The sequence below is a fragment of the Maylandia zebra genome, linkage group LG15 (genome assembly GCF_041146795.1).
Source record: "Maylandia zebra isolate NMK-2024a linkage group LG15, Mzebra_GT3a, whole genome shotgun sequence".
NCBI classification, from domain to species: Eukaryota; Metazoa; Chordata; class Actinopteri; order Cichliformes; family Cichlidae; genus Maylandia; species Maylandia zebra.
Window position 1 is genome coordinate 3,940,571 of NC_135181.1, and position 24,555 is coordinate 3,965,125.

General features: G+C 40.9%; 1 protein-coding gene across 1 annotated transcript in view; it reads left to right on the plus strand.

The window, feature by feature from the left end:
* Window positions 1-24,209, plus strand: part of atad2b (ATPase family AAA domain containing 2B) — a 70,532-nt gene extending 46,323 nt beyond the window's left edge. The window contains exons 25-28 of the mRNA XM_004542366.4: window positions 394-1,131; window positions 2,174-2,292; window positions 13,938-14,066; window positions 20,528-24,209. Coding sequence (XP_004542423.1) covers window positions 394-1,131; window positions 2,174-2,292; window positions 13,938-14,066; window positions 20,528-20,569 — 1,028 coding nt within the window. The 3' untranslated portion in view covers window positions 20,570-24,209. The remainder of the gene's footprint in view (window positions 1-393; window positions 1,132-2,173; window positions 2,293-13,937; window positions 14,067-20,527) is intronic.
* The last annotated feature ends 346 nt before the right edge of the window (window positions 24,210-24,555 follow it).

A 24,555-nucleotide genomic window follows, 5' to 3' on the forward strand; every position in this document is an offset into this window, starting at 1 on the left:
CTTTCCTCTCAAAACCCCAAGCACCATCTGTTGTCATTAGTGTCTAACATCCATGATATAGCAGGACTGCTGTCTCTGTCTGGTTCTTCTCTGTGATCTATGTCACCCGCTGCTTATTACCCTTTGAGGAAGGCCAAATGTCCAGATTTAAATGCAGTGAACTTGTAATACATGCTATGACTCTATGTGGGCAAGGAGAGATGGTTTGTATAAAATTTACAGTATGAGAAATGGATTTTTCTAAGCATTAGTCGTTGTGGAGGTGTGTTGTTTTGAGTTATCTGTCCAAAATGCAAGATTTCTGTTAAAACAAAAAATGCTAGCCTTGTGAATATTTTGTTTAAATTAATATTGTTCCATCTTGTCTCTTTTCCTTTCCCCTTTTCCTCACAGATTATGTAAAGCGGAAGGTTCGGAGGAGGCCATCGTGGGGGCGGGGCATCATACGGAAAAAGAAGAACTACAAGAAAGGGACAGAGGAGGAAGAGGAGGAGCCTGAAGCAGAGGTGGAAGCGGCAGGGCCCAGCGACTCCTGTTTAACACAGGATGAGGAATCATCTTGCGATATTACAGGTCCCCAACCCAATGGCCATCATCCACATGCCCCCTCCACAGAAGAAGAAAGCTCCAACGAACCCCCTGTTGCAGCTCCCGATAAACCTCCAGATGCTAGCGAAGCCAGAGAGGCGCCAATGCCCAAGGTTGAGGAGCCGGCAGCTAAAGAAGCAGAGCCTGAGATCACAGGGAAACACACCGAACCACATTGCCTTGGTGGTAGTTCTCAGCCCAACACAGATGGGGATAGCGAGGCCAGTCGGGCTGACTTCCAGCCTTTGATTGAAATGTCGGTGTCTTCAGATGCTGAGGACCAGCCTAAGCACACAGAGGTTCTCCTGGTTTCACAAGTGGACTGTGTGAATGGAAATGAGTCAATGGACAGCCTTGACTTGCAGAGCCTCAAGGGGAGCAGTGAGGCAGAGACAAGGACTCCTCAGAGCACGGCTGAGGGCTCTAATAGAGCTGAACAGGATGAGCACAAAGACAAAAATGAGAGCAAACCAACTCAGGAGCAGCATCCTCAGGATGGAGTGGCAGTAACGGAAACTGTTGAGGAAGATCATAACAAAGAAGGTATGTTAGTTATGTTCCAGCATTAATATTGGTTAACACAAATGTAGAGCTTTTGCTTGCAGTACACGCTTTTCACTATTAATGCTTTCTCACACTTTCAAAATCCAAATATATGTGATGAGTTAAAAAGAGAGAGATGCAATGTCAGGGCTACTTGTTCTGATCTCTTAATTTGACTTGCTAATTTTTAAATTCTAAATATGTTTTTATGCAAAGTTAACAAACATCTGTGAGTTTTTAGACATTCAGCCAGTGGGTTGCCTAGCACTTATCTATGATAAATTACTGTTATTATCATCCAGTTTTCTGATTTATGCTTGGTTTAAAATAGGATGTAAGACTCAGTGGTGAAACTTAAGTAGCATTAGCATTTATAAATACTATTCTTGGCTTGGATGCATTTCATAGCAAAATGCCATGGGCTTGAAAGTTATATGGATATGTTACACCTCCTGATATGCATCTTTGGATGGTTTTCAATTTTTGGATTTTCAGCAGTGGCTGCCTTTTCCTTTGCTCCAGTATATTTAGTTTCTTTGCCATGAAACCTTATGCTCCTTCTACTGGGATGTTGTGTTCAAGTCAGAGACGAGCAATAAGTTTTTGTTTGATTATGGGCCTGTGGTTTGGCTTATGATGAGGCCAGCTGGAAGGCTGAGGTAATGGTGCTGATAAAATATGAAGAAGCCATCAGAGGATGACATGATCGGACAACAGAACACGAATTGTGGCTCCTGAACCAATAGAAAAACTAAGCTACTCCACCCCCATCTCATTAAACACTGAGCCAGATGCGAGATATTGTACACTTTAAAGCTGATCGTAGCTGCAGATAATTTGTTTTTCTGTTGTATAATTGCATTGGACCTGTAGCCATGACATTTTAAATGTATTTTTCTTTGAATAGCATTTGAATGAGAAGAACAAAACTGCATCAATTTAGTTAGTTTGCTTAGGTTATTCAGTTACTCTTGATTGCAGTTAAATATTTAATATTTCTTTGGTAATCTATTCATTTGTCTTTTCATTGATGTCTTTGAAGTGGGGACATTCAACAGTAGCTCATCAGAGCAGTTGAAGGAGTCCGCTGAAAGGACCGAGGAAGAGCCACAAGCAGTACCTCCCCATCCTCCAGTGGTAATTGACCACCAGCGACTTTTGGTAAGAATTTTATTTTTTTAAGAAAATAAATAAAGCATTATGACCATAACAGGTGTAGCAGCACACCACATGCACTTAAGCTTCCTTACATTCTTGAAAATACTGTAATTTTATTGGGGTGTTTTCAAGGTTTAAAAGGTGCATAGATTTTCGCTAAAGTGCTCGAAATTGCTTAAAACTGCACTGCTTTTGTGATGAAATGCTTTCTGACTGAATGGTTTGCCTCTTAGATAACGAAAGAAAATAAGTTGGGGAGAACCTCTTCTTTTCCATAAAATAAATACGACTCCACTCAAGTACCACCTGCTGCTTGGAGCCTCTGTGTTTGGCTATAGTGTGATCTGCTGGTGTTTTTGAAATATACGCCTTGTGATGGAGCAGTGGGTGGGACATGACAACATGCTGTGAGGTGGCAGGTTTAATGAGCGTTAGTTTGATAATGAAAAAGACAAGGTCATGGTTGAAACGAGCGAAATCTGTAAGAGTGGCCTCCTGTAAATTCTACAGGACGTGGTGGGGGAGCTTTTGTCACTGTAGCTAGGCTAGCTGTCACCATGGGTATGTTGTCCAAGTATTATGGGGAAATACAGTTTTACTGATGTCGGTTTAATTGAGCATCAGTGTAATCATCTTTGACATAGGTCGATAATTAGATGTGGTCTAATGTTAATTGGCCACGTGCTCATGTTACTAATGTGGAGCTGTTAATGCTGGTTTAAGAATGCTAGTCGTGTGAAAGCCTAATAAAATACATCTGTGTGTGCGTTTGTACTGGAAAAATGAATAAAGGTTATGTTTTGATCTTTAAGTTGCCCGACATAGTTTGATACATTATTCTTGATGGTGTTTTACTTAACATTGTCATTCTTTTTGGAAAAAATATTGTTAAAATATATTTTTTAAATAGATCTGTGTGATCAAGTATGATCAGTATCACGTATTTATGAGCATCTTATTTATGAAGTGCTAGAGAAGCTCGAAAATACTTTTTTCCAAGCACTTATTAAGCATCCTATCGTTTAAACACTAAAACGGTAACAGAAAATAGTGAACCTTAAATGTTGCTGAAATGGCAGCTTAATAATTCAAAGCTTGTTTGATTCAGACTGAGACATTTTCTTCAACTGTCTGTTGTGACTTTATTTCATTACTGCAGCAGTTGTATTCAGTATTTCTAATTAAAATACAACAAAAAAATCTAATTGAAAGTTTATAAACATTGGCCTCTGGTCTGCATTCGCTTATTCTGAAATAATTGGCTGAGAAAAGACACACACACACACACACACACACACACACACACACACACACACACACACACAATGGAACTAAAACACTTTTTAACTTTTTTCAACCATCAAGACTTCGGCTTTTTAAAATCCTGTCCACACCTCATTGCCATCTTGTTGATTTTACACAGCCATCATTCTGATTCAGACCATGAAGGATGTAACAGCTGGTGTGATTTGGCATTGTGCACTGTTAAGCATTTCAGATTTAACAGGTAGTGTGATCTGTATAAAAATGTTCTGGTAACACAAAGGCAAACATTTTGTAATGAGGAAATAGTCACAATAAATGTTAATAAATGAGCATTTCTTATGATTTTAATCACTTAATGTATCCAGTTATGATTTCAACAGTTTCCAACCTGAGTTGCTTTGTTAGAGGAAGAAGATTGTAGGATCTTGCAAAAACATTTAAACAAATTAAACAATTCCCCCCAAAAATGAATTGTGTAGTAGCCAATCCAATTAGTAGAAATTCTATAGAATTTCTACTAATTGTATTACTAATTGTAATAATAAGTAATACTGGTGTTATAAAGATGGTATAAATATAGGGTTGCCCCTTTTTTGGTAAATACAAATGGCTTCACTTCTGATCATTTTAAGAAAATCTATAAAATATAAATGTTAAGCAAAGATGTATTAGTTCCAACACTACCAGCTGTGGACTGTCACATCTTGAAAGTGCATAATTAGATTTTGATTATGGAGAAGATGAACTATAATCAAAAATGTTGAAAATATGTTTTTGTTTAGTCTTATTTAAGTTCATTTGGCTACTTGTTGCAATGCTGTTGTTAACAGTCTGGGTGAAAGGCTTGCTTTTTTGTTTTCTCCTCCCTTCTGTAATTGAAACAGCTGTGCCTCATTTGTATTGTCTTGATTGGTCACTCTTTGAATTATATGAACCATTAAGTCATCTTGTTTGTGCATATTTTTATATGCAAGTGAAACTGTGGCTTGTTCTGACCAGTGTTGGAAATTGCACTGTGGGTCGTATTCATACATATGGCTGATAAAACTGCAGATGTTTAAAAATGGCTGCTTTTCGCATCAGGATTACTAATCAGTTAGCCTGGTTCTGCTGGAGTTCTCTTCTTGTTAGGAGAGTTGTTCCTTTCCACTGTTACAAAAAACTTGTAACATTTCTCTGCAACAGTGAAACATAAAGCTCCTTGAAGTTTTATGTTGCACTATGAATTGGTGCTATGTACGAAATGTAATTGAACTGAATTGATTTACATTTTAATATGTGTTTTATTGATGTAAAACACTAGTTTATTGTTGAGTCTGAGATATTACGCAGCCATTTGCAGCCCTGGCAGATTGAGCACTCCTCTCTGACTCTGATGCAAAGTCGTAAACAGGCAAGCTTCAAGTAAGCTGCACAAAGTAAGAAAGGGGGAAAAAACAAAACAGTTTCTATTAAATGCACAAGTTGCACAACCTCATCCATTCAGTTTTAATTGATGTTAAAATCAATCTTTTACATTGTCTTGCCTTTAGACTATTGAACTTTTCTCCCTCCCATTTAATCAACAGGTAGATTAGACGCCTGGAAAGTCCCACATTTTAACTTATACCTTTGTGTAACTGTAGAATATAGAAAAAGTTGAATAAAGTCTCTCCCTCCCTCCCTCCCTCTCTCCCTCTCTCTCTCTCTTCTTTGAATGGGATTTAAGGTATTGAGGTTGTGGAAGTGCAATCATGGGTGACCAGCCTTAAGCTTTCACCAGATCCATAGGTCTCTTCTGGAGCTGATGCTGTCACACTGCCCTTCTCAGATGAATAACTTCTTAAGCTTATCCCTCCTTTTCATTCATGCTACAGTTACGCCACTGTCGCTCGTCCCCTTCCATCTTTCAATTATCAACCTTTTGTATCCTTGCCCTCTGAACATAGGAGGGAGCCAATTACAATGGAAAGAACGAATTTCACATCGTTCAATCAACAGGTGTTGTTCCAGTTAAATCTGAAGGAAACAAGGTCATGACTCAAACATGAGCTTCTCTCTGACCCACTAGATCTGCCAACTCGTCCCAGGGTGTGTTCAAGTAAGTGGAAGCATGTGAAGCAGCTCCGTGGTACTTTGCACTGTCACGCCAGGGTCCCACCTAATACCCCAAGTGTAAATTGGAGCCTCGGCTCAGTGGGCCCCCTTGACAGCACTTCCCACTGATCGGATGGTTGGGGAGGGGGCGCTGGTTTTACAGCGCTCTGTGTAGTGTAATTGGTGTAAAAGAAGTGTCCTTCTGACATGTGCTTACGTCTTTCCTCAACGCTCCGAAGAGACATCCAACTATCAAGCCATTATCTAGTGGTTTTTACACACATCCCATGGGGATGATGGGGACCGTAGGGGTACATATCTCTTCGTGCTGAACCTGACTCCATCTTTCAGCCTGATTGACAGGCTTTTTAGCTGGCCTGATCTTAGTGCTTCAACTGGCTGCCCCTATGAACAGCCACACATAGCAGTAATCTGGAGGTTTATTTGTTAGCAGGGGGAAGAAGGGAGATATCTTAAAGAAACAGATTGTGAAAAGAGGGGACTGTGAATAATTGCTTTTTCATCCCAGTCTTACGGAACAAATTGAATTTCCGGTGCGCAGGATGAGAGCCGCCATTTAAGCAGATATTTGCTGGCGGGGCTGGGACTGGCACGGTGCCTGATGTGTGTTAGGGCCCACAGTGAGTGGTGTACTGTTCCCTCACTCTTCAGTTGTATTCATTGATTGTAGAAGCCTCATTATTCCTGACTTTTAACTTGATGGAAGAGGCTCTGAAATCTCTCTGGAATTAAATACCATCAGAGTGTTATGAGTTTGTTCACAGACCCTACATGCAAAGCCTGTAGGACGGAGATGGTATTATTTCAGTATTCACACCCTGCCTTTCAGAGCCATTGCACAGTTATTTGCTCTGATTCACTTAGTAAAATCAAGTTCTGTTATTGCCAGTTTCTCTGAAATGATGCTTGATGCTGTCTGGATCAAAATGAATTCCTCAGTATGAATAAATAGGTCCTGAGGCTTGTTTCTCTCCCTACTCCAAAACGTCTCTTATTCTCAGCTGTTTTCTTTCATCAATAATCAGACACTTGTCCACAGATGGGCTAGGAGAAGTGGTGCTGAGGATTGCAGATGAGAATTCAGTAACAAGAAATCCAATCTGGCCCCAGCAATTTTTCCTCCATCTCACCAAGAACACACAGATTATCGTCTGCTCTGCTGTTTCCTTTAGCAGCTGCCCAGAAAAAGCCAGTGTTTATAGTCACTGGCGCAGTATGGAGTCTTTCTGGCTTGATGCTTAGTTTCTACAGCATGTCAGGATTTCCTGTTTTAGAGAAGCTTGTCAACAGAAATGGCCCTGCTTCAGTTTGTCATCTCCCTTCATTTTTTAGTATTGATAACAGCAGGGGCCCCCTTTGGCAAAGTAGCCATGCCTCGTGCCTGTTCAAAAGAAGACAGCCTAATAGTAGTGCTGGACCATCGTTTTGATTGTCAATAAAAATAGATGGTGCTTGAAGTGCTTCTTTTATTTTTATTCATTCCCACTGATTGCTTTGACACATCTCCCATTTGCATGTAATTGCATATCTGTGCCTCTTGGCTATGCAGGTGAGGGTCACTTGTTTGCTCACACAACATAAACATACCAGTTAGTCTCTCTTATTTCTCTTCTAATAGTTTGCGGCCAGATTTATTGTGCCCTTTTGCGTTGCTCCCATCTCCTCAACCTTTGGCTTAGGGTTACACTGTGTGGGATTTTGTACGTCTTAGGGTATTACAGTACATGAAGATGGTATTTTTAATGTCTGGTTACAATGTTTAATATCAGGGCTGAAACAGTTTCTTCTGTTCCCTGAAAGAGAGGACAAGAACAAAGTACAACACGTAAGTATGGGATATCACTCCCCCGCATGTCCTGGCTGAAGAAACCTCTATTCATGCTTTTAGGGTGGAGGCCATGTGATGACATGCGCATGGCCCTGCCTGCACATATACCCCCTGCCATCACAGTCAAGCCGAGGTGCGCGGTGAGGCAACCTTGTGTTGTACCTCGTTCCTCTCCTTCAGGGAACAAAGTCATAGATATAACTGTTCCTTTTCAGTCGATTCACTCGGGACAACACATAAATATGGGACATGTATACAACCAACGTACTCCAGTTGGACCACCGGCACCTTAGTGTGCGGTAGATCCAGGGGAAGGACAGCAGGAGCCATCAATCGATAGGACTGAACAAAAGAGTGCGGTGATGCCCAACTAGCTGCAGCACAAATATCACCTACGCGGGGTTTAAAAAGAGCACATCAGCTTACATTCTCCTGGTGGAATGTGCTCTCACCCCCTGGGGCAAAGCGAGACCCTTGGTGCTGTACGCACATGAGGCAGCTTCCATAATGCAGTGGGACAGCCTCTGTTTAGACAGAGCTCTACCACTTGCTGGATTAGTGAAGCAGGCAAACAAATGGTAACATAAATGCACATTCTGAGTGCGATCAATGTAGGTAGATAGGGCACACACCGGACCAGAGAATGAGGCATCCACTGCCATGAAAAGAGAAACCGCACCCCTGAGGACGGGGCCGAACAGAACAGTTCTGCCCTGCTTGCTTCGGTTTAGTGTCCATTCCAAAACGCTGCACAGGAAGACTCAAAATTAGCGCTCCGCAGGCAGCCTATGCAGCCGCTGCACAGTGGAGGCCAACACCAACAGAAGCCGTTAAGCTAAACCTAAGCTGCCAGGACGCATAGCTAATTTGCTCTAGCAAGCCAGCCCAACTCTGCAGAGGTGTTCTTAGCGAGGTGAAGAATGTAAGAACTGGGGGGTGATTTGATGACCGGTGGTATATGTGGCTTGCATCAAGGTTTCTTCAGCCAGAAAACGCAGGGATGTGATATCCCATACTTTTGTGTTGTACCGAGTCAATCAATGGAAAGATAACAATCCTGTTAAGATGCTATTGCAGTTGTTAATTCATGGGCAGGCTGCGATTCCAGGTCAGTTATATTGTGTGTGTTAATAATGTATCGTAAATGTAGGTCTGTAGTAGAATTTCAAGCCTCTGCCACCTCCTCACTGCTCAAATCCTATGATAACAAATACCTGCTGTAACGCTTTAAGCTGCACTGCTTATTCAGATGAATCCAGCTTTACCAGGCCGTACATGCTTTTGTATATTCCAAAAGCATACCCTCATAATGCACAGACGGTGTGCAACGCTTAGTGCTCTGTCAGCATCTTTCGCTGTTTAACACTTTACTCTTCCTGCACACTGGTTGCACGACACATGGAAAGGAGTTTGTATTGATTACCCTTTATTTCCCTTGAGCTCTCCCCAAAGTTTAATCATATCAGTTCATTAGCAAATCCTTTTCCATAACCTTGACCTAAATCTTTTCTGTATTAAATTTTTCTCCCCTGTGCATTTGTTTGGTAAACATATCTTCATCTGATAATTTTGCTCTGTGTATGTGGAGGTCTGTTTGGTTTTCTTCTCCTTTATTACCTGGTGATATTGGATCTTTCCTGTCTTGAGTCTGTAAAATATGAAATTTCTTTCCTCCTTTTCCTTCCTTATTTTTTCCATCTTATTATCTTTTCCCCCCCCAATTGTAATTTTTACCTTGTAATACTTTTTTTGCCAAGGACTTGCCAAATGAAACCTGCAGATTTTACATTTGGTCATTTTCACATCTCTCAATGTTCTATATTCCTACCCAGACTCATGTCATGTATGGACTATTTGATTTATAAGGCTCATATTGTTATCAGTGTTTTTGAGTAAAAAAAAAAAAACCAATACTCATTGCTCAGATTTTTTCCTCCTAATTGAGATTGAAGCCATGTGCTTCAGGACATTTTAAGTCCTGAGATAAAGTTTGAGCTATCCCAGGCAGCTCTATTCTGTAGAACTACATTTAAGATGTATTAGGAAAACCACTAAGATTGACATTTCTAGATTAAAGCCTTAGAATAGTTTAATTTACCCCCTGCCCAGGAAACCAGCCCTTAGGTCTCTTAAGTTTTCTATCAGTTAAAGTTAACTCCTTTATTGATCTTTGTGTGTGAGTGAATATAATAACAATTATCTACATTTATTTTCATCCGTGATTCATATTTTTGTGTGTGATTCTGAATTCAGTGTTCTACTCATTATCTAAGTGGCTGAGTCACCGCATAAACCTAACGGCACACAGAGCATGATGTGTTCATTTACATAGGTAAATATTAAAATCATCAGTTAGAAGAGAGTAATGCTGTTTTTAAACAGTATCATTGGACTCATTTTATTTAGATATCAAATTGCATACTTTGCACAAAAGACGTTACCATATATAGCATCGAAAACCCTTTTTTCCTCCTCTACTAAAGTCAAGAGAATTCACCGTAATCTAATGGCATTTTCCTGTAAAGCCAAGCGTTGCATATTTAAGATGAGCTGTCGACCCCTGCAGCGGTTTTTACATGGGCAACTGAACAGAAACACCATTTCATTTTAATGTTCTGGGACCATGGTAATATGATTCATCATGATTGTCCCTGACCCTTGTAACACTATCAATATTGCATTATCCGTGTGACCGAGTGCCCTGTAAACCACATTATTTGCCACCATGACTTAATTTTTTTTTTTTTTTAAATAAATCTGAAAATCCAAATCCAGTGTCTGCCTCAGCTGAAGGTAACAAACAAACCAGAATCATTAATAATTCATTCATTTGCTAGTATTGGAGACACAAAATCTTAGTTAACAGGAAGAGCAGGCTGAATTGTTCTTAGAGGCAGATATTGAAGGCTTAATAGCGTCCCTTGTGATGGAGACTGTTGGGTTTTGAGTCCTTGTTGTTGAGTTTTTTCCTCCTCCCTCTCTGCCTGCTAACCCTCTTCTCTCAGCCAGTGGTGAGGAAGTCTCTCCAACACACATGTGCGTGTAGATAGTGAAGCCTTCAGTGATCAAAGAAGACCCTCTACTGTATCACAGTCAGCTCCAGTCTGCATGCCTGACTGTGTACAGCATGCTTATTTGAAAAAGGGATTTGTTTGCAAAATACCAGAAGCATAGAGCGACTGTAAATTCAGTGGACTGCACTTACATTCTGCACATTTTCGAGACTTTTAAGTGGAAATACTGCATTTTATAAAATATTTGTGCAAGCCACGTTAACAAAAGCTCTGAGTTTGCCGCTAATGACAATGTATACCCTTATTCAGCTGTTGTTTAAAATCGCAGGCATCCCAACCCTCCCTTTTGAATCTATGTTCTTAAGAAGCATAGATAGAGATGTGGTAAAGAAAAGGTTGTGGGGGAAGATGGAGCAAGGAGTTTAGAAGGGGTGAGGTTAAATGGCCCATGTCAGTAGTAGTCTTTAATGCATGGGATTACGGCCCTTTTGTGTGCTGTGAGCTCACTCAGTCACTGAGCCCATGTAAGACCCTCTCACACCATTTACCCCACAGTGTCGCCGACACCCTGATCAAGCTGACAAAGGCTGGGAAGTGCACTGCTGCAATCAGCCTGGTAACAGTAAGAGGAGAATAAAGCGAAGAAACGGAGAGAGAGAGAGAGAACAAAGAGGGGAAAGAAAGGCGCATAAGAGAGGAGAATGCAAAGACAAATACACCAGAAGCAAAGACTGTTGTGCAATAGTAATGTCGGAAATGCAGTTGAAGAGGAGGTGAGAAGAGGCTGTGTAAAACAGTGAAAATGGCTTGAGGTGAGAAGATGAACTATCTCAGGAGAAAAATGTGCATTATAAAGTAGAGAAATGCACTTAAAGCAAGAGTTGGGGAACATGATGAAAAATGGAGAGAAATGCAGTGGCAGTGGGATGAAAGGCTGGCTGACATTATTACACATGTGCGATGGGTTGGTAATGATGCTAATTAAAGCTTTTATGCATGTGTTGTTAAAACCGGCATCTCACTGTGATGTGCTCCATTTGGACCTCTTTTATTAGTTCTTATGGCTGGATTGAAACTATGAAAGCTGATAGCTCCCCTGATGTTAGGCCAGAGTTAATGTGAAAAAAGTACAAAAAGATACCAGTAAAATATATTCAATATGTAGCAGCTGATGGCACTTTTTTCCCAGTGTTGCAGAGATCATGATTATCGCTCTGCATGAATTCTGAATATTAGATTTTTTTCATGTTCTTAGCTTCTTTATGTAGACATTATTTGTCAAGGGACTTGGTTATTAGATTGGCCAGGTGGAAGTTCTTGTGAAAAGGGATATAACCAGTGATTTTCTACACTACCAGATGAAATTATGAAAGTTTGAATGTTTCAAAGGAATAATCGTCCTGTTTTCTGGACCTTTAAGTTTTATATGGTGTGCATTTAGCGGCTGTGCTTATACGGAGTCTGATGTTCTGCTTGTAATCATTTCAAAAGCTGAAACAGTAAAAATAATGCTTAGTTTAAACACCCCAATCAGAAGAAACACGCCCGCTTTTTTTCAGTTTCAGAGGGATGAAATAAACCTTTGTACAAGTTTTCTCCTAATCAGTTTACACAATGTAAGTAATTTAACCTGATTGCATTCTTCTCTCCACATGCCCTCCATCTTGACAGAAAAGTGCAGGAACATATGCTTCTCTGCTTTTGGAATATGGCAGCCTGCAAGCGCAGCTGTCAATCTGCATAGAGATTGTTTTAAATACAGTGTTTTCAGGAATTAAGAGTGCGATAATAACGGCAACTACTGTGGCGAACAGATGATGGCTGTCTGTGTTCAGGGAGCTGATTAAACATGTGACGTTTACTGATAACTGTAGAAGAAGGGGAGAAGTTAACAGGCGAAACAAAGTCTTGAATCAGACTGACTTCAACTATAGAAATGTTTACATGTGACTGAAAGAGAAGCTGTAAAAGCTTTTTCTGATGATCTGTCACACTGTGGTTTTTCATAGTAATCATTGCTCTAACACAATTTTTCCATTTGTGGTGCTTTATGATGTCAAAGAGATTCCTTAATATAGTCATCTCAGGCACATTACACAGTGGACTTGCCAACCTGCTGTTCAAACCTTATGTTTGTAAGAGGAGCTGAGGGGCTGCACCGAGGCCTAATATGAGATGAATAATGTTTATTTTGAATTGTGAATTATGCAGAGGTACTCTAATAGACTCCAAGGATAATAAATATGGAGCTGGAAACGGACACATTAAGTCCACTTTGAGCTGGAGTTTATCCAGTCTTCTAAATACAAAATGTGAAAACATTGATGCAGATAATGTTGTTTAGTTGGAAGCAGGTGTAATTTCTCTCTCCATGTGATGTTTGTAGCAAAAAAAAACAATCTAAAAAAAACTAAGGAAGGCTTTTAGGAGGTCATTGATTACGTTAGTCAGCACTGAGATGAAGAGCAGTAGCAAATGTTTGTCACGAGGATTCGATACGAACCATTAGGACTAATGCATCATGCATGACGTTTTTCATTCTTTCAGTTATAAAGAATAATAACAATAATAATATTGGTGGCAGGTACGTGGCTCCAAGCTGTGGTGTATCTTAATAGAAGCTAAAAAGTAAAAAATCCTACCGAGTATTTTTCTTCAGGCCAGATTTCCGGTTATGAGCAGACTTTGTCTTGGGATTAAGTTTCTGCTCAAGTTTCTCTTGATGTGAAGCCTCAGTTTAACTTTAATCAGGCCAACTGTCATTTAAACAGAACCCATTGTCAGATGGAGTACAGTGATTAATACAATGCTAACCTTTTTACCTTTGCAATTTTCATTCTTTTGCTCACTGTAATTATCTCTCAGACGTTCACTGATGAGGCTCTGACAAACATCTATGTCTTATTAATCATCATATTGCCTTGATTTTATGTTTTTCAAGCAGTTTTCTCTCTCTGTCTCTCTGTCTCTCCCACAGCCACACCATTTAATTTCAGTTGAGGTTTCTCTGTTTGCCTTGTGTCAGTGATGATAACTTTAATTATTGTGCCTTTGCTGTCTCAGTCCGTGCATTCTGATGAGCTGCGTGTTTAAATAGAAGCGCATATACACACAGACTTTGGTTTGGGTAAAATGCGAAGAACGGGTCAATTAAAAGGACCTTTGACTGTCCAGAATGTTTTAATTAAAGTAGCAGTGAAATGTAAACTTGGTTCTAATTATGATTAGCCTTAATTAGCTGTCATTCTGATCTTAATTGCTTTTGAATGCAGCTGACCTCCAAATGATGCATCTCCACGCACCAGCATCAGTGAGTTGCTTGTGCGACCCGTTGTTCCATCACTGTACGACTGTCCGATTGCGCCTGTGCTGTTGTTTCTGTGGTATATATCTGTAAGATGTATTTATTTTCTAAAACGAATGATTTCTATTGTTTCCTGCAGATTCTACTGGATATGGTGGTGAAGAAGAGTGAGGGCTACAGCGTGGAGCAGCTGGAGCGACTGTACTCCCTACTCAGCCAGTGCATCTACAAGCATCGTAGAGAGTACGACAAGACCCAGCTACTCGAGGTCAGAGAGACACAACACACACTGGTGTAGCCTTTATAATGTGCATTTAAATACAAATATAGTCCTTATCCAGTACTGCAGTCTGCCTTGAGCCTTTCACTTAAAGGTGAAAGTGATTTTGTTGAATCATAACATTTAATTGCTACTTTAAATAATGCATTAGGTACACAAATGCCAAATCTTGCCATTTTCAGCTTCTCAAATGAGAATATTTCACATTTTTCAGATTCTCTTTAATATAGAAATGTATTGACAATGGTAATAAATGTTTTCTTTTATTGTTTGAAACCCACAAACACTCAAAATTATTATATAAATTAGATGGACAATGCCAGGAAATTCTGGGCAGCATGCAATAACTGCAGCTTGGAGAGCAGTACAAGGTCTAACAAAAATTGGAGTGCCCGGCCTTTACCTAAACCTTATCCTTTGTGGATAATCATTTAAAGCCATGCACCACCCAAAGACTCTCGCACTGAAAAGGGTAAAAATAAAACAAACTTGGGCTAATCAGAAAGTAGGTTTAAGGACAGGAGCAATCGAGCTTCTTGGGGACCAGAGAACCCTCCTGAAGATTTTCCAAGAACCCCCTCGTAACCTTAACATAGATTTAACTGGTTTGGATTTAGTGTCACATGGACAGATGAGTGGCATGTGTTTCTCCGTGCTTGAATAATAGCTAACAGGGTAATTAGCTAACTTGCGTAGCAGATCGCAGTCATATCGGTGTTTCTGCTGGCCCAAAGTGAACATGCAAAGGACCCCCTCCCCTTCTGTAAGTCTGTATGTTTAACATTTGCATTTTTAGTGATGCGGCATCCCGAGGATTAGTAGTAAGTAATTCTCAAAGCAAGATGTTATGGATGTCAAGAAAATGTTACTTTTTAGATTTATTTTTTTATATTTTGTCCTACAGATTTGACCTTGTTCAGACCAAATAACTCCGATTATTAAAGAGCTGGAAACAGTTGTACACAAAGGCAGATGATATCGGAGAAGGTGTGGCTTTCTCCTTAGGGAGCTTAGACATCTCTGAACACTGCGACAGACTGAAACAAGAAGACGTGTTTGGCACTCACTGGGATTCATGACAAAAAAAGGCTAGATATCGACTATGGAAGAAGAGATGGGTAAGAGTAGCATAAACAGCATCTAGATCAGGGTAGAAATTGAGGTCTGCAGCAGAGTGTGATCTAATGAGGACAGTGGAAACTAGTAGTGAGAACATTTAAAAAAATTGTTTTCAGTGCTTGTGGGAGACCCCCACAGTATATTCCACATAATTCTGATGTTAGTTGGCCAAACAAATGTACTGAACTTCTTAAACTCCACTGAGGCTTCATGAAAAATATATTATGGCTTTGTTTTCCAAAATAATTACAATTTAAAATGGTACTGTGTTTCAGGCAGCCAGAATAAGATCTTAGCGGCACAGGACTGAAAGTCAGAATTTTATATTCATGAATGCAATCAAGCCGCTGACACACAATAATGTTTTATATTATGGTAGCATGATGGTAATTTTGAGGAGATGTAGATCATAAAATGTAATATAAAGACAAACTCGTGCTACAATAACCGCAGATGTTCATTTATCTTTTTCCCAAGTCTCTCGGGAAAATACTGCAAATAATAATAAGCGAAGGATGACAAAAGGGTCTGAATGAATGGGAACTTTTTCCTTTTAAGTTTGGCTCTTTCTTGACAATGTTCCATGTAGAAAAAGCTGCTGTATATTTTCCCAGAATCCCATCTGGTCATCTGCTGCTGCTGTAGGATGTCAGTGCAGACAGGGGCTCAGAATGGCAGTGTCCTGGCGCTGGTAGCCAGTGCCGGCTGTCAGGATGTCAGAGGGAGGAAGCGGCAAAGGGAGAGGGAGAGAGAGCAGTCAGCCAGGTGGTGCCGCCTGTCTACGGGCCGCTCTGGTGAAGGGAGGGAGGGCGCGTGTCTGGGTTCGTTTCATACTGCCAGCCTAAATTGGTGTTTCGAGAGCAGAAATGTCAGCTCATCTGGCACCTGTTTTGTTTGCCTGCATTTCCAAACATACATCTCAACCCCACAGCAGGTCATCTCCTTGAGAATGCAAAACCACGAGCACACAGATGCACACCGAGGTGGTCCAGAGTGTAGGGGCTGCAGCCTTTTTGGGGGCAACTTAACGTTGCACGCCGTTGCAACTCTCGGTATTTATGTCCGAGTTGTAGAGCTGAGTGAAATGGAGCGTGTCCATACATTTGTCTCCCTTACGTTCTCGCCGTCCTCCTCTGGGCACGGCTCGTCTCAGTCTTCCTGAAGAGCTGACCTTTTCAGCAGATTGAGCGGACAGCACGCTGCGTTTAAAGCCAGAGGGACCGTATCTGCTCTGTACACAGAAACCCGCAAGCTATGTTCCTGTCCACAAATTGGCGTATGTGTTTCCCTTGGCCCGGTATCATATTTTGCTCGTGTCTCAGACAGCAATTAAAGACTTTGTAAGGGCCTTTGACCTTTAACCTAAATCTGTGCTGTGCCAAAGCTGAACAGGATACCAGTCAGGTTAACTAAACCCCTCAATAGTTGGTTAATTCTCTGCCAGTTTTGTGTGTATACTGCTGAGGGCTTTGGCCTGCAGGTCAATTAACACTTTTATTCCTACTTGTTTAGCCAAAGCAGCGTCATGAATAAGAGCCTAATTGTTCCTAAAACTAATTTGACCATTGAACTATTTGATTGGTTCCTGGCATGCATTTCGTATTTAGAATATTGATTAAACTTGAGCTTCAAGGGGGCCTATTACGCTCATTTTCCAGCACCGTATTTTGATTCCTGCACATTATTAAAGTAGCATTTCATTATGGAGTTCAGAAATGATCTTTATTTATTTTACACTGGGCTTCGGTACACCCCAACAAGCATTTAGCTCATTTCTCCCTGCTTTTAAGTTAGCTTCTTTCTGATTGGCTGTTACTCACAATCAAGACTTCTGTGGTCTCATATGAACACTCATTGACGTCATACAGAGACAAGAGTATAAAAACTGCCTCACACTCAGCTTTTGGCTCATGGGATTACACGCACTGCACTATTGGAAGACTAAATATGAAAAAGCGTAACAGGTCCTCTTTAAAGAGTCTTTTGAGACCTTCTCTGACATTTGTTGCTGAATAGCCATATAAAGAGAAACCTATTTAAAATAGGCGGTATCAGTTTCTCCATTGACAGTAGGCTATGCAGTGCAGGCTTTCATCATTGTGAGTCTGTCAATCTGATGTCAGCGGCTTGTGTAACAACACCTTCATCCAGGAACAATACACAAGATTGTTCTCTCTCGACTCTTTCTTCCCTGGAAAAAACGACTCAACTTATACTTGAGTTGTTGTGAAGATTTTTTTGTTTGGTTTTTTCCCCCTCTCACCTAACCTTCACGTAGATGCTGCAGAGAACCTCGTCCTCCCAGGGGTTGTAGCAAATTAGATCTGGGAAATGGAGGAACTCTGTAAGTGATGTGGGAGTAGATAAGATGGGTTCAAACAAGGTGGGTGCACCAAAGTAATTTAAAGTTACAGTGGAGAGCATGCTACGCTGGATTTTTCTTTTCATGCACGCGTTGAGGGCCCCAGTGAGATATAAAACACCTAAAACTGCAGTTTGGCTGCAGTTGACCTGTTGAGCTGTGCAGAGGTTAGACATTTTTGCCATGTAAGTCACCATCCACCCATGCTAGATAGAGACAGTGTTACAGGCTAACTTTATGTCAGTGAGACAAAGGGGAGGTGCTGTGAGGGCTTGTTAGTCTGCTGTGTACTCGGGATGACAGCGTGCGAGGGCTTCAGGCAGATAAACTTTAGATCACAGAGGCGCAAAGCGTCAAGGCAGTGAAGAGCTCATTTGCATGTGCCCGTGTTTACAGTGAAACACAGCAAAAAAGTGCTAAAAGCACAGACATGGGCTGAGTCGAGGTTTTCACGAAGACTTTTTCATTCAAATGAACATCAGCTTCACCTTTCTTGGCTTTGCTGGCTTTTTACAGCTCGTGCAACCTGGATTTGATCGCTGTGGGGCTGTGATGAAGTGCTAAGCGCTTAATTGTTGTTCTAAATGAAGTTTCAAGAGAAGTTGGAATCTCATGCAGAATAACACTGGCGTGATTAAATTTACCTGGCTCCAGCTAAATTAGATCTCATGTTCTGATGTGTCAACTGAAAGTTAAATACACAGGCAGGACTGTTTTGGTGGGAAGAGTGAAAGCGGACTCCCTTTTGTTTGGGTTGGGTACTGCCAACAGTGATGCGTGGTGACGGCGGAGCTGCCGAGCAAAAGCCGTTTCTAGGCTGAATGGCAATACATGATGTATATGTTCCATGTGAGATGTCGGCAATATTTAGGATCAAAAATAAAACGCATAAAACTGCGGAAACGTTTCAACATATGTCACAATGAAATTAAATTAGAAAAACGGTGGTAAATTCTTAAAAATGGAGACGGACGCTTATCAAATCCACGGAGAGAACTAATCATTTTATCCCGAGAAGCACAGATGTTGGTCTGTTGCAGCCCTGATTGGTTCATTTGTGTTCTTGTGTCCTTTTGGTGTTTAAACACTTCGCTTGAATCTGAACCGAATGCTTTATTAGGTATTATCAGGTTGGTTGCAGCAGAAATCGAGACTCATCAGACCAGGTTTGTCCTGTTTTAAGCTGACAGGACTGGTAATCGGCGTGCTCTTCTGCATACATTGATTGTAATGAGTTACTGTTGTCCCCCTACCAGCTTGAAGCAGTCTGGCCAGTCTCCTCAACAAGACATTTTTGTCCAGAGAGCTGCTTCTCTTTTTTACACCATCCTCTGTAAACTTTAGAGATGGCTGCGCGGGGGGAAATCCCAGCCCGTCTGGCACCAATAACCATGCCCCATTCAAAGTCGCTTCTTCTCCAATTTGATGCTTGACCATGTCTAGATGCTTAAATGCAGCCATGTGATTGGCTGAACTGGTGCATGGGTTAGCGAGCAGTTGGAAACAAACAGGTTTCCTCAGTGCCATTAAAAGATTACATCTGCCTTCTTAAATTTGAGAGCTTCAGTTTTGTATTTATTGTTGGAGCTGCGCTGATCCTTCCTCCATGCTGCATGAGAGCAGGCTGCAGATGCAGAGGGAGTGTGGGGTGGGGCTGAGTGAGTCACACAGTTTAGTGAGAGAGAAGAGATGCAAACACTGGCATGGCTTTGTTAAAGAGATGATTTCTGTAGCTCAGCTTGGAGCAGGGGTCGGCAACCTTCAACATCAAAAGAGCCTTTTTAACTGAATAATGTGAGGGGGGGGAAAAACGTGTGTGTGTGTGTGTGTGTGGGTGGGCAAGTAACAAATAGCTGTATGTAATTTGGAGAGGATAATACATATACTTAAGGCATCTGATTATTCTTGTATTAATAAGAAGAAGAGCTTTTTTTTTTTTTTTACTGTTTAACAAACACCTTAAAAAAGAGGAAAAACAAATATAACATAACCTATTTGAGTTCACAGCTTGTGGAAAATTAATCAAATAAAAAATAGCCCACTTTAAAATAAATAAAACATAGCAGTGAAATAAAAAGAATAATCATGAAAACTATTTGTATGTAATTATGACTTCAGTCCATTTCAGTGTGCTGTCATCGTCTGCAATAAACCAGCCCTGAGCACAGCATGTTCACCCAAAGGGGGCGAAAGAGCCGCATGCACCTCCCCGACCTCTGGCTAAGAGGGCATCGGTACAAAAAGTGTGGTCTCATCATCTATCGCCCAGCTGCTTGCCCAGAAATCTAATCAGTCCAAAAATTCAGTGGTATTTCCAAGCTGACTTTTGAAAGGAAGAAATAAAATGAATAAAAAGTGAAGTTCAGTTTTTGGCACTGTCAAACCAACAGCTCAAATACAGAGGCAAATACAGTCAGTAAATAACAGAAAATCTATTTTCTTCATCGATCATCTAATCCGTTTATGAACGGATTATTCAGCTTGTTAAAACTTGCGGTCTCTGCTGGAAAAAGTTTGCCCTTCTTTAGATGTTAAAAAAAATTGCTGTAAAGTTGGCAGTTCTTCTTCCTTTTTTTTTTTCTTTAAACTTCTTGAAATTGATATCTTGTAGCCGCGCGTGTCGCACTGACTCAGCCATTCAGATGAGAGAAACACACAGTGTAACATCTTCCAGGCATTAATCATGGTCTAGTGCAGGCTAACATCCATCTCTCTTCCTCTGGCTCTGCTCAGATTTAGTCAGTGTCAAACTGCTGTTTTCACGCTGAGAAAAATCGCCCGTCTCATTCAGGCACAGCTTTCCTTCATTTTACATCATTTATCATGGTGAAAGCTGTTGTTTGCTGTGGGAAATTTCCAAGTAATATTGAAAGCGCGCTGCACAGATGCTTTATACACACATTCGAGTTTGCTGTGTTAGTTGAGGCTAAGCTCCGTGTGTGTGTGTGTTTGTTTGTTGTTTGTGCAGGAGATGGAGGAGAGAATCCAGCGTTTTGATACATTCCTGTGAAATGGAGAGAAAATACCCATCAGGTAGATCCTGAACAGCCTGGGACCACAACAACACCACACACACAAAACTGAGTGAGCACGAGTGGAGGAGCTTCAACCCTCAACACAAAAACACCACACAGGAAAATCCAGCACCCTCCTCGTTGCTGGGAGGGAACAAAGCGAGGATGAGGACAGAGACATTCAATGGTGCTATCGTCTCAGGAACCTGGCCACATCCAGACGCATACTACACAACCAAACCCCTGGAGGTGTGTCAGCCACACTTATACACACACACACACACAGACACGTGTGCACACAAACCAACAGTGGCGAGCAACACTGGTGCTACTCGGGTGCTATCCTCAACTTTATCCGTGCTGCTCTCGGGAAGATTTCTTAAGTTTGGACGACTAGAAAAACCAACAGATGGGGTGATGTCATATCACAACGTGGCAGCGCATACACTCCGAAACACTCGACACGAGTATGCATGCATTTCTACAAACAGACACACTCACTCAGACCCTCACCAGCAGAAGTGTGACAGCAGAGTGCCGCCAGGAGACGAGGACGGGGAGTGAATGGGCGACCCACGTCAGCGAGCCCTCCTGCCCTCGAGTGGAGCGCTTCATCATAGGCCAGTTGTTACCGCGCTATTGTGCGACCTTTTTTGTTGTAGTTTTGTTTTGTTTCCTCTTCTCTCTGCCCTTTTAGCTACTTGATTAGTTCCATATCTGAGCCACAATCACCCAGAAGAATAGTTTACAAAGACGTTTTTTACCGTAGACACAAACTCGATGAGGTTAGCACAGCAGGACTAGAATCAATTATGTCCTCTTCATTATGGCGGTCATCAAGCGTGGAAAGCCGTTAGCCCCCTCAGCGCTGGTCTCAGAGTTACTGGTGAACAAGCGTAGCGTCGCCTCGGGGTCATCTGTAAAAACCTCCTCACTCGAAACATTCGCTGGCAGGCCACCTCTGGCGTTCACAGTCTTAGCGGATTGTTATGTCCTAAATAGTTGTGCTAGCGCAGACCCCCGACTCCTCTTCACTAGATTCACAGTATGAATGTTTTCCCTCCTGCTCCAGCAGCGCCCGCCAGTTGATTTGTATTTTTTTCCCCCCTTTCTTTCGTTTTTTTAACCCCCCTACCGACACACTCCTGCTGAGGAACTGGAAGCAGTACAAATTGGAAGGCGTCTGTACTTTTTTGCACTGCCTAGCGTGTGCCTTATTTCAAACCTCATATGAAAGTGGTATATTTAGCAGGATGTTTGTTTTTACTACTCGTGACAATGAACAGGCTCCCAAGTTGGGGAGGAGGGTATTTACCACCGAGGTCACAGGGACCTTGAGGCAACGACGACTAAAAATGATTATCTTACCGCCATTAGATCGATTAAACATATCTACGTTATTCACCTCTAGTTAATTTTGAACTCTTTGGTCAAGAAATAAGTGGAAACAGTGTTGTGGTCAAATACATCTCAGATGATGTTCAAATATTTAAATTCATGTTTCTGTAATAAAACCTCAGACCAGTCGGTGAAGGTCAGTCTCCACCTGAGCAGGACAGCAGGTGGAAGGAGAGGTTGGTGACACCGGCCTTCAGTTTTTTCCCTCTTTCTCTTTTTTTTTTTTTTTTTTAAAAATATGCAAAAAAAAAAAAAAAAAAAAAGATTAAAAAAAGGAATAAATGAAATAAAGCAAGTCAAAGGATTCATCGTGCCAAGTGTTATCTCACTCACTCAAAAGGTGCTGACATAACGGTGCCTGTTCACCGGCTTTCTGTTTCAACTCTGAAAATGTTCTATTAATCCTAAAAAACTTTGTTATGTTTTATATTTTGTAACTTTTTTCTACATAATTTTTTTTTTTTTTTATAAAAACGCTTTGCTTGAATTGTTTTTACATGTGTTGTAAATCCAAACTGAACAAAGGCCATTCTAGGCAGTGCCCGTCACTAAAGTGTGTAAAAAGCATTACTTGTTTCTGTTTTACGTGTGTGAACCGACTTTATCTGTTCTGCTCTCTTCTCTTTCAACGTCAGACAAGCGAAACTGGATTTTCACCTGTGGCCGACACAGAATATGTTTTCCCGACTGTAGTAAATCAAGATACTTACAGAAGCTTTATAAGGTGGCATTTTTCTTTTTCTTTTCTCTGTGTGTGTTTTGAAGATGCCATATTTTGAACAGGTGTAGACTGAAGAAGCCCGCCCCCCACTCCCCTACCCCTCTACCCCGTCGTCTTTCTTCATCTCTCTCAGTGCACTCTCTTGTCCGGTCCTCAAACCTCTCGGTACAACTCTAACCCCAGCTCACCTCTGCCTTTTCTCGAATTCAAGGTGGCAAAAAAAATCTAAAGAGCGTATGCAAACTGGCAATGGCAGGTTAGCACTTGGACTACTGCAGAGGGGAATAAAAAACCAATGCTACCTCAGCTTAATTTATTTTAAAGCGAAAACTGTTTACTGGGTACAAAAACAGTATTTCTTTTTTCTTCCCACTCAAAATACTGTTGCAACATCCACAGTACCACCTCAGCGCAACCACGGCTGCTGCAGTAATCCAAGAGTTGTTTATATCTCTCTGATTGTTATATACGTATGTTTGCATTTGAGCCAGATGATGATTGCATAAATTTTACGGATATTTCATGGACTGTATATTTGATGCTTTAGTTTCAGGTTGTCTTTGATTACTTTACGTACTTTGACACTGAGGAGACGTCCCGGATCTGCTCCTGTTATCACCCAATACCTTCTTAAAAGCTATAGAGAGCATTTTCTGCCTCTTTACACACCCATCGCCTTTTACTCCCAAGTGTTCCAACTGTGTTTGGGTCTCTTGTTTGTTTTTTTTATTTTCATCTCATGATTCTGGGTATTTATTATTAAATATGTTTTACACCTGATATTCAGTACATTCAGTCTTTTTGTACGTCTGAAACTGAACCGAATCGGGAAGCGTTGCGCGTCCATTTGAACGATTTTGCTGAATTGCGTAGCGTTTGTGTAGCAAGTTTATTTGGCGTGTACGGGGGAATAAAGGGTTTACAGGTCTCTCAGGTTTCAACACGTGACAACTTGCCCTTTCAGCTTTTCTATTTATTTCATTGTTCTGATGTTTTCTTTGTTGAAAGTGGTTACAGACTGTGGCATACTGGAAGAGGCTAGCATTAGAATATTTAAAACAGTTATGAGGAAAAGGACCAGATCAACTTTCTGTTAATGATGTTCACTTTGTCTCCAGTTTCTGCCAAGAGTTATTTTTTATGGATTTAAAAGAAAAACCATGGGGTATAAAATATGGGTAACAAATGTCATACATTGTGCTCTTTTTTTTTGTTTTTTAATCATAAATTGTTGCCAGTTTGGACTATCAACCAATTTTTGTCTGGTAGTGGAGACAACTTAGTCCAGTATGCAGAAGGAAAAAGGCTTGTTCTATCCTGAATTATTTTCTTCTTCCCTCTCTTTCAGTTAATTTAGACTTTTCATAGCTTTGTCAGTTCTGTTTGTGTATCTAACACACACCTGTTCGCAATTGTTACTTTAGTGTAAGTTATATTTGAAAAATGGAACATTTACTGTATTTCTCAAATAAACTGCTGTGATATACTTGAATAAAGGTGCAAACTGTAACTTTGAACTGCTTGTTTTGTTTTGTTTTTTTTTTAAAGTAACTTTGACAAGTATTAGCCTAAAATACCTGCAGTACCTTTGATGGCCACTTGAGGCTGGATTTGAAAAGGAGTTAACCCTCAGACTCCCATATTAAAATGGGATGGTTTTATTTATTCATTAGCTAATTCCTTACTTTAAGAAAACTCAACAGGAAGTATTCTCATCAGTCTTGACACTCGCAATCTTTTTTTTTTACAACCGCAGCTATCGCCATCTGGTGGCCTTCCGATAGAAGGCAGTTCCACATTTGTTGCTTACAAACCAGTGTGTGACGTCGCGCCGACTGTGGCTCTTTTACATACAGTCAGTTT